The sequence below is a fragment of the Pelecanus crispus genome, chromosome 7 (assembly GCF_030463565.1).
Source record: "Pelecanus crispus isolate bPelCri1 chromosome 7, bPelCri1.pri, whole genome shotgun sequence".
Classification (NCBI taxonomy): domain Eukaryota; kingdom Metazoa; phylum Chordata; class Aves; order Pelecaniformes; family Pelecanidae; genus Pelecanus; species Pelecanus crispus.
This window is the reverse complement of record NC_134649.1, coordinates 23,998,220-24,008,274: the sequence shown is the minus strand read 5'-3', so window position 1 is coordinate 24,008,274 and position 10,055 is coordinate 23,998,220. Positions and strand designations below refer to the sequence as shown.

Below are 10,055 nucleotides of genomic sequence, written 5' to 3'. Positions count from 1 at the left end.
CCATCCCACTGTCCCCCATCCTATTCCCCCAACCTGCTGCCCCTCAACCCAGTGGCCCCCAAAATGCTGCCCCCATCTCATTCCCCTCAAACGGCTCCCCCCCACCTGCTCTCCTACCCCACTGCCCCCCCTTCTGCTGCCCTCATCTTGCTGCCCTCCAGCCTGCTCCCCCCAACCTGCTCCCCGCCATCCTGCTGCCCCCCATCCCGCTGCCCCCCCAAATCACTCCTCCCATCCTGCTGCTCCCATTCCACTCCCTCCATCCTGCTCCTCCCAAGCTGCTGTCCCTCAACCCACTGCACCCCAACCTGCTCCCCCCATCCTACTCCCCCCAAACTACTGCCTCCATCCCACTGCCCCCCAACCTTCTCCCCCATCCACTGCCCCTCAAACTGCGCCTCCCAAATCATTCCCCCCAACCAACTCCCTACAACCTGCTCCCCCCCAGCCTGCTCCCCCCCTAATTCACTCCTCCTAATCTGCTCCCCCCAACCCTCTCCTCCCAATCCACCCCCGCAACCCTCTCCCCCATAACCTGCTCCCCCCAATGCTCTCCCCCCATCCATGCTGCCCCCCAACCCTCTGCCCCCCCAATCCACTGCCCCCCAACCCTCTGCTCCCCAGGACCTCAAGGGACAGTATTGGACGGATGATGACTCTGACGGGGACAATGAGTCTGAGGAGTTCCTCTATGGCGTCCAGGTAAGCACCATGGGTGCCAGGTCCCATGGGTGCCATGGGGGTGCTCAGGGACCCCCAACTTGCACCCGGTCCCGAGTGCAGGGCTGCGAGGGGGCTCGAGGTCTGATGGTGCCATGGGGTGCTGTGCTGCAGGGGACCTGTGCCGCCGACCTGTACCGTCACCCGCAGCTGGATGCCGACATTGAGGCCGTGAAGGAGATCTATAGCGAGAATGCCGTGGCCGTCAGGTGGGTGCATCTGCCAGCCCCGTCCCAGCCATGCCATCCCCAGGCACACAGCTGTGCCATCCCCAAGGCACCAGGCCATGGCGTCACCAGGGCACCCATCCGTGGCATCCCTGGGCACTCAGCTATGCCCTTCCCAGGGAACCCAGACATAGCATTCCCAGGACATCCAGCTGTGGCAACCCCAGGCACCCAGCTGTACCATAGCCAGGGCACCTGGCTGTGGCATCCCCAGGCACCTGTCCATGCCATCTTTGGGGTGCTTGGCCGTGATATCCCCGGGCACTCGGCTGTGCCATACCCAGGGCACCCAGCCATGGCATCACTGGGGCACCTGACTGTACCATCCCTGGGGCACCCAGCCTTACCATCCCCAGGGCACCCAGTTGTGGCATCCCCAGGGACCCAGCTGTGGCATCCCCAGGGACCCAGCCATGCCATTCCTGCACACCCAGCTGTGCCATCCCTGTGGCACCCAGCTCTAGCGTCCCTGGACACCTGGCTGTGGCATGCCTGGGGCACCTGACCGTGGCATCCACAGGCACCCAGCCATGGCATCCCTGGGTACCTGGCTGTGCCGTCCCTGGGGCACCCAGCTATGCCATATCCAGGGCACCCAGCCATGGCATCACTGGGGCACCCAGCTGTGCCATCCCGGGACACCTGGCTGTGGCATCACTGGGGCACCAGGCCGTGGTATCTCTAGGCACCCAGCCATGCCATCCCTGGGGCACCTGGCGGTGCCATCCCCAGGGCACCTGGCCGTGGCATCCCTGGGCATCCATTCACAATCCGGGCACTCTCCCCATGCCATCCTGGTCTCAGAGGTGCACAGGCATCATATACGGGGAGCCACACATGCCTGTCACCGCCCCACGAGCCTGCCCACCCCAGTACAGTGGGCACCAGGCAGTGGTTCCAGCACCATGCTAGCCTCACCCCATCCCCACACCACGGCACTGCATGTCTTTGCAGGGAGTATGGGACCATCGACGACGTGGACATCGACCTCCACGTGAACATCAGCTTCCTCGATGTGAGTCCCTGGGGCGCCCCCACCGGCATTGGGGGGGACATGCACCCAGGGGATCCCCAAATTTCCCTTCCCGGCTGGGGATCCTGGCGGCTGTGCCGAATCACAGCTCTCCCTTGGCAGGAGGAGGTGGCGACGGCTTGGAAGGTGCTGCGGACAGAGCCCATCGTCCTCCGCCTGCGCTTCTCCCTCTCCCAGTACCTCGATGGCCCCGGTGAGCGGGGACAGGCAGGACACAGTGTCCCCATGTACCCTTGGGACAGGGATGGCAGTGTCACCAACATTTTGTCCTCCTCTCTCTCTCTGCAGAACCTTCCATCGAGGTTTTCCAGCCGTCCAACAAGGAGGGCTTTGGGCTGGGTCTGCAGCTGAAGAAGTAAGAGCTGAAACACAATGGGCACCAAAGGGTGGTGGGTGGGATGGGCCATGGGGTCACCATTTTGCCCCAAAGCTGGACAGGTGCCACATGTCCCCATGCCACCACCTTTTACCTGCCACACAGCCCTGTGACGGGCTCACCACCAGTTTTGGGTGGGGAACAGGAGGAGGTGGATGGCATGGACCACCCATGCACCAGGATCAGTGGGCACTGAAGCACCCATGGGTGCTGGCACCCCACTTGGGCACCCATGCCACGTCTCTGCCAGGATCCTGGGCATGTTCACGTCCCAGCAATGGAAACATCTCAGCAATGATTTCCTGAAGACCCAGCAGGAGAAGCGGCACAGTTGGTTCAAGACGAGTGGCACCATCAAGAAGTTTCGTGCTGGCCTCAGCATCTTCTCCCCCATCCCCAAGTAAGACCCTGATGGTGTCCCCCAGGGACCAACCCTCTGTCCCCTCACCCTGGGTGGCTGGGGACCTGGCACTGTGCCTCAGTTTCCGCACTTGCCCCTCGGATGCTGCTGCTCCCTGCCAGAGTCCAAGGAGGTGAAGGTTGCTTCCAAAAACCAGCTGAAGGGTGAATTCGGTGCTGGGTGACAGAGGAGTAGGGGACAGTGACAAACTGGGGAGCTCAGGGGGTTTCTGTGCCTGCAGGTCTCCCAGCTTCCCTGTCATCCAAGATTCTGTGCTGAAGGGCAAACTGGGCATCCCCGAGGCTCACGTCAACCGCCTGATGAACCGCTCCGTTTCCTGTACAGTGAAGAACCCCAAGGTGGAGGTTTTCGGCTATGCTCCCCCCAGCACCCAGGCAGGTGTCGCCCCCTTCAACATGCTGGTGGGTGCCTCCCCGCCTCGGGGTTTGCTTTCCTCTCCTTTCCCTTCCTGTATTCCCAGGGGCTGCTGCAGGGTCAGATTGCTTGTCGTGGGGTGGTGGGACCCCTTTGGGGTGGGGGGAGCCCCTGTGGGGCTTAGTCCCCTGCACCTAGTCTTCAGCACCCTTGGGTGCTGATGGCCAAGCTGGGACATTGGCCATGGGGTCCTGCGGGGTTTTACCACCCTCTTGGTGCCACATCCCCAATGGAGCTGTGTCCCCAGGAGGGTGTTGGCCTGTTGGGGGTCCTGCTGTGGCAGGGCGGGTGTTCAGGGCTGCCAGTGCCATGCTGAGGTGGGGGTCCGTGGGAGAAAGGCGATAACGCAGCTGGCTCCGCTCCGGCTCCATCATAGGTCGGCGGCCACTGCAAGAATGTCCCTACGCTGGAGTACGGCTTCCTTGTCCAGGTGAGTGTTCTGCATCCAGCTCAACGCCATCCCTTTGCCTGGAACATCCTACCCCCTGTCCCATGTCCCAGTCATCCCCATCCCACTGCCTAGAGCATCCTCCCCACTCATCCCACATCCCACTCAGCCCCATCCAGCTTCCCAGACCATCCTTCCAAGCACCGTGGCCACCACAGGGGCTGACTCCCACCATCTCCTCTCCCTCAGATCATGAAGTACGCAGAGCAGCGGATCCCAACACTCAACGAGTACTGCGTGGTGTGTGACGAACAGCACGTCTTCCAGAATGGCTCCATGCTCAAGGTGCGGGGACAGGGACCAGGCGGGCTGTCACCCCATGTCACCATCCCTGACCCTTCCCATGGCTCCTGTCCCCTCCGCAGCCAGCGGTGTGCACCCGGGAGCTCTGTGTCTTCTCCTTCTACACCCTGGGCGTCATGTCCGGCGCAGCGGAGGAGGTGGCCACAGGTGCTGAGGTAGGGGTACTCACGGTGAGTGACCACGCCATCACCTCAGGGTGCTGTCCTTTCACCCCACGCTCTGTCTCCAAGGTGGTGGACCTGCTGGTGGCCATGTGCCGTGCCGCCCTGGAGTCCCCCCGCAAGAGCATCATCTTTGAGCCTTACCCTTCAGTAGTGGACCCCAATGACCCCAAAACACTTGCCTTCAACCCCAAGGTAAGTGCCAGGGGGACAACACTCCCCCATGCTGGGGGTTGATGGGGCTGGGGGGAACCCCAAGGACCCCTCCTACAGCTGCCCCTCTCCTGCCCCACACATAGAAGAAGAACTATGAGCGGCTGCAGAAGGCCCTGGACAGCGTGATGTCCATCCGGGAGATGACCCAGGTATGCTGACATGGCCCCGCACCACCCATGGCCCTGTGTGAGATCCACCCCCGCCTCGGTGCAGGATCCTTCAGCAGGGGGTGGCATTTTGGTGCCAATCTCCATTTGCCCACGGTTGGATGGGTGCCAGGGGACCCACCCGCACCCCCTCTCGCCTCTGCCAGGGGTCCTACCTGGAGATCAAGAAGCAGATGGACAAGCTGGACCCCCTGGCCCATCCCCTCCTGCAGTGGTAAGGCCGAGGGTGCTGCTGCCCTGTCCTGCTGCCCCACATCCCTCCCTGCTGCCCCACATCCCGCGGGACAGAGGATGGGGTGGGAGGCAAGTGGGCATCCCCAGCACAACTCCCTTAGCCCCTTTCTGGGGGGCGGTTCTGGCACAGCTCCCAGCTCGGCCCCGCTCCCAGGGGAGCGTGGGACCACCCTGTCTGACCTTCCTCTTCCTCCTTCTCTTCCTCCTCCTCTTCCCAAGGATAATATCCAGCAACAGATCCCACATCGTCAAGCTGCCCCTCAGCAGGGTAAGGGGCTTGGGCTGGGCTCCAGGTGGGGTGCGGGTGCGGCACGCAGGATGGAGGGTATGGAATGTGGGATGTGGGATATGGGATGGAGGGTATGGGACGTGGGAGGTAGGGTATGGGAGGTGGGATGTAGGATATGGAATGTAGGATGGAGGGTATGGGATGCAGGACAGAGAGTATGGGATGCGGGATGTAGGATATGGAATGTGGGACATAGGGTATGGGATATGGGATGAAGGGTATGGGATTGGAATGTGGGACATGGGATGCAGGACTTAGGATATGAAAGGTAGGATGTAGGATATGTGATGCAGGACATAGGGTACGGGATGTGGGATGCGGGATGTAGGATATGGGTTGTGGGATGTAGGGTGTGGGATGCAGGACAGGGTATGGGGTGCGGGCTGTGGGATGGAGGATGCGGGATGCAGGATGAGGGAGGTAAGGATACGGAGCGGGTGATATAAGGGTCTGGGATGTAGGATGCAGCCTTTGGGATGGAGTCTGCAGCCTGTGAGATGTGGGAGGCAGGATATGGGACGTAGGATGGAGGATATTTGCCATGGGCTGTAGGGTGGGGGACAAGAGATGGGGGATGTCAGGGGTCCTCCTGGCAAGCTCGGGACGGCCAAAGCAGGGCTAGGCCGGGCACAGGGCCAGGCTGCCGTGCATGATCTCTGTCTGTCTGTCTGTCCTCTCTCCCTGTTGGCGCCGCCTTTGCTCTTCCCTTTCCCCTGGTAGCAGCTGAAGTTCATGCACACCTCCCACCAGTTCCTCCTGCTCAGCAGCCCCCCAGCCAAGGAAGCCCGGTTCCGCACCGCCAAGAAACTCTACGGCAGCACCTTCGCTTTCCAGTGAGTTGCCAGAGGGCGGCGGGAGCCCCCTGATGTGGGTGCAGTGGGGCAAGGTGCCATGGGGCTGACATGGGGCTGGCTTTTTCCAGCGGCTCTCACATTGAGAACTGGCACTCCATCCTCCGCAACGGGCTGGTCAACGCTTCCTACACCAAACTGCAGGTAACGCTCCCCTGCACCTGACCCCTGCCCTGGGGCAGGCAGACAGGCAGGGAGGGATGCAGGCAGCTGGAGATGCACTGCCTGCAGAGGCCGGGCTGCCTCCACCACCATGCCCAAGCTGTCGGGGTGACCCTGCATTGCTCACCCTGGTGTTTTCCTGCAAGCTGCATGGAGCAGCGTATGGCAAGGGCATCTATCTGAGCCCCATCTCCAGTATTTCCTTTGGATACTCAGGTAAGAGGCTGCCTGCACTGCCCAGTCCTGCCTGCACTCTCATCCCCACTCCCTGCATGGGCCCGGGGATGTTCGGCATCGTGCTGGGTGGAGGAGCTGTGCAGGAGCAGGCAGCATCCTGCATCCTTCCCACCTGCACCAGCCTCTTCCCAGGTTGGGGCTTTCCAATGTGGCAGGAAATTAAAACCCCAACATTTTCTAGGCTCCAAAAGCCACTGCACCCACTTTTGGGGAGTTCCCAGGGTTTGGCTGCAGGGTGGGAGCACCTGGTGTGGCCATCCCCATCTGTGGCATGTGTCCCTGCATCACCCCAGGGGTGCTCCCTGCCAAGGAGTGATGGCTGCCGCCTTGCTTCTCCGCAGGGATGGGGAAAGGGCAGCACCGGATGCCTTCGAAGGATGAGCTGGTGCAGAGGTACAACCGGATGAACACCATCCCCCAGGTGACAGGCTGGGGAACATGGTGGGAGGATGGGGATGGGGACATGGCACCCACGGGTGCTGGGGTTGGGGCGAGCCGAGCCCAGCCAGGGCAGTAACGCTAGTTGTTCTCTCCACAGACCCGCTCCATCCAGTCCCGCTTCCTCCAGAGCCGCAACCTGAACTGCATCGCGCTTTGCGAAGGTGCGGGGACATGTGGGGGGGACGTGGAGAGGGGTGGCCAGGCAGCACCCACATCCCTGGCTTAGCTGGTGGGCAGAGGAGGGGAGGGAGTGAGGGGTCCCCACCACGGGCTGCACCCAGTGGGGACCTGTGTCCCCCGTCCGACAGCCTCTTCCCCCGGCAGTCATCACCTCCAAGGACCTGCAGAAACACGGCAACATCTGGGTCTGCCCTGTCTCAGACCACGTCTGCACCCGCTTCTTCTTTGTGTGAGTCCTGGCTGCACCCTCCTTGCTGACACCCATGGGACACCCCCAGGACACCCCCTTACCCTCCCTTCTCTCCTTCCAGGTACGAAGATGGCCAAGTGGGAGACGCCAATATCAATACTCAGGACCCCAAAATCCAGAAGGAGATCATGCGTGTGATTGGGACTCAGGTGTACACAAACTGAGCAGCAGCAGCAGGGACCCCCCCGGGTGCCGAGTGAAGACCCTGGGTGAGGCCAGGGAAGGACGAGCGGGTTTCGAGCCTCCCGGGCAGGCAGAGACAGGGGCTGACGCCGGCGGCTCCACCCTGTACATAGGCGTCAAGCATCCAGTGAGCACCAGGCGGGTTTAGCAGTCCCTTGTCCCCTCCCCGTCCAGTTCCCCAGTGTCCCTGACCCTGTGGCAGCATGGAGAAGGAGCTGCAGGGGCTGGCGTGGCCAGTGGCCACCCCTCCTGGCATTGGCAGCGACATTGACATCGGATGAGAAACTGAAGCAAAAAAAAAAAAAAAAAAAGAGAAACCAAAACAAACGCAAAAAACACAGGGAAAAAAAAAAAAAAAAGAGAAAAGGAATCTGTGTGTAGTTCAAGTATTTAACGGCCTGGGGGTGTGGGGAGGAGATGGGATGGTTGGGAAGGGACTGGGCATGGGGAAGGGATGGGGCTGCAGGGGAGGGATGGGAACGTGGGGAAGGGAGGGGATCAAGGGGAAGGATTAGAGCCATGGGGAAAGGGTTGCAGGGAATTGATGGGGTTTTGGGAAAGGGATGGGGCTGCAGGGAGGGAATCACACCACCATCACACCATGGCAAAGGAATCGTGCTACAGAGCAGGGACCACACCACAGAGAAGGGATTATGCCTCAAGGATGGGACCACACTGGGGACATAGGACCACACCGAGGGAACAGGACCTCGCAGGGACTGGTGCCATGGCAGAGACTTGTGTGCAAAATGAGAAGGAAACCTCCTAGGGACTGTGCTTTATTTCAGCCCAAGCCAATCCCAGTAACTACACAGATACAGAGTCAGCGCCGGCACAGCTGCATCCTGCTACACCCAAACCCAAATAAACACATTGGAGAAGACCTGGAGCCTGCCAGCGCTCAGCGTGGGGATGCCTGGGAGGTGGTGGGGGGCTGGCAGAGGTAGCTGGGTACTGAAGTTCCCCACGGTCCTGGGGCTCTCTGGGTTGGCCATGGCAGCACGAGGCCACAGCAGTAAAATATCAGCCCTTAAGAGACAGCAGCCTCTGCGGCATCAGCATGAACCCGTCTGGGGACATAGGCCAGTCCCACAGGGATGCAGGGGTCCCTCGCCAGGGGTTCAAGGGTCGGAGGGATTTAAAATAATAAATACCCCAAACCAGCCCTTCGCCACCCCACCAGAGACGTGGGCGTTGTTTTCAACCAGGATTTATAAAGTTAAGAATCGACTTAAAAAAATACCCTGGTTTATGTACAATCACTGGCTGAGACACGATGGGCTCATCACACCAGTGGGTGCACTCTCAGCGTCACCTCTGCAGTGTTCCCTGCCCTTGGGAGGTGACAGAGGGACCCCGACATCCATCCTCCACCACTCATCCTGCACTGGCTGTTCAATGTCCCCAAGGCCACCCAAACCTGGGCAGGGGGGACGTTGGGTGGTGGCTGTCCCCACACGACCCGCACCGCCAGCCACCCCATTTTTTTGCTTAAATTTGTGGTGTTTTGTTATCCTCCCCGGCCCCCAAAATAAAAACCAAATCAAGCCACTTTCCCACAATCACCAAAGTCGCTCATCTGCGGGTGCGGCCACGAAGGGACATCCCAGGGGACATGCTAACGTCCTCCAGAAGCTCCCCCATCGCTCGGAAAGAACGGCAAAACCACAGAGGCTGGGTCCTGCTCTGGTCCCCTCCGCAGCCAGGGTGAATTCCTCCAGAAAATGATAATTCCTGGGAAAAAAGCAAATAAAAAGAGAGGTCCATGCTCCTCTCCCAGCTTCACCAAATTCCTGGCAGATGCTTCAGCCTGGCGGGAGTCAAGCTAATCAAAAAGGGGTCCCCAGCATCAACTTCTCAGGGGAATTTGGGTGGTGGGAGGCGGCAGTGATTGCTCCAAAGAACCAACCAAGGTGACGATTTTGACAAAATAAGTTTATTTCGCTTTGCTTCATTTCTGCCGAAACCTCACGTTTTTATTTTTTTTTTTTTGGCTGAAAAAAGAAAACCCCAAAACCCCCAAACCAACTGAAAACACAAAGAACCGCATCGCTTCGCCCTCTCCCGGAAGCGACTGAGGGGCTCTTTCGACGAGCTTGACTCCCCCACTGCTGGCTCCCGCCTGGGCCGCAGGGCTGGGGGAGACACCGCAGCACCCCCAAACCCCTCCCTGCATCTCCCCATCCCCAGCCGCGAATCGGCCCCCAAAAATGAGTTCTTGAGCCCTGCGAATTGGCTCCCCGATACTGAGCCCTCTAGGAAATGCTTGCAGCTCTTAACACCCAAGGTTCTTCTCAACGTTCTTAACTTCTGGGTTTTTTTCTTCTTCTTTCCTGTTTTTTGTTTTTTTGTGTGTTTTGTTTTTTTTTTAAATTAATTTATTTATAGATATATTTAAAAAAAGCAATAGTCCTTTGGTCCCTAAACTCTAAGGAATGATATGACTCTGAAACAAGTAATCCTATGTCCCTGTGCCAGTGACGAGCAGGGGGAAGCGCGTGTCCCACCGCCCTGCTCCATGGGATATATATATATATATACTTATTTATATATATCTTCTATAAGTCCAACATCCTTTGATCCTTTTTTTTTCCCCCTGATGTGGGGAAAAAGAAAATCTTGCCATTTTTCTTTTTTCCAAACAAGCATCCTCCAGGTGAAGCACCCAAGGCTGGTCCCGTCCCACCGGCTTTGGTTTAAGAATCTGTTTGGAGCCTCTTTTCCTCATTTCTCCTGGGAAAT

At 59.4% G+C, this 10,055-nt stretch overlaps 1 protein-coding gene across 1 annotated transcript; it reads left to right on the top strand.

The window, feature by feature from the left end:
- Positions 1-547: 547 nt before the first annotated feature.
- PARP6 (poly(ADP-ribose) polymerase family member 6) lies at positions 548-7,294 on the top strand. The gene is made up of 22 exons (XM_075714212.1): positions 548-585; positions 618-702; positions 835-929; positions 1,902-1,962; positions 2,083-2,173; positions 2,269-2,335; positions 2,607-2,756; positions 2,998-3,178; positions 3,568-3,621; positions 3,829-3,924; positions 4,005-4,097; positions 4,173-4,298; positions 4,403-4,468; positions 4,633-4,700; positions 4,940-4,988; positions 5,730-5,842; positions 5,932-6,004; positions 6,169-6,238; positions 6,601-6,680; positions 6,798-6,861; positions 7,025-7,109; positions 7,192-7,294. Exons 1-22 carry the CDS (start codon positions 548-550, stop codon positions 7,292-7,294), a joined length of 1,908 nt encoding a protein of 635 aa, XP_075570327.1.
- Positions 7,295-10,055: the final 2,761 nt, after the last annotated feature.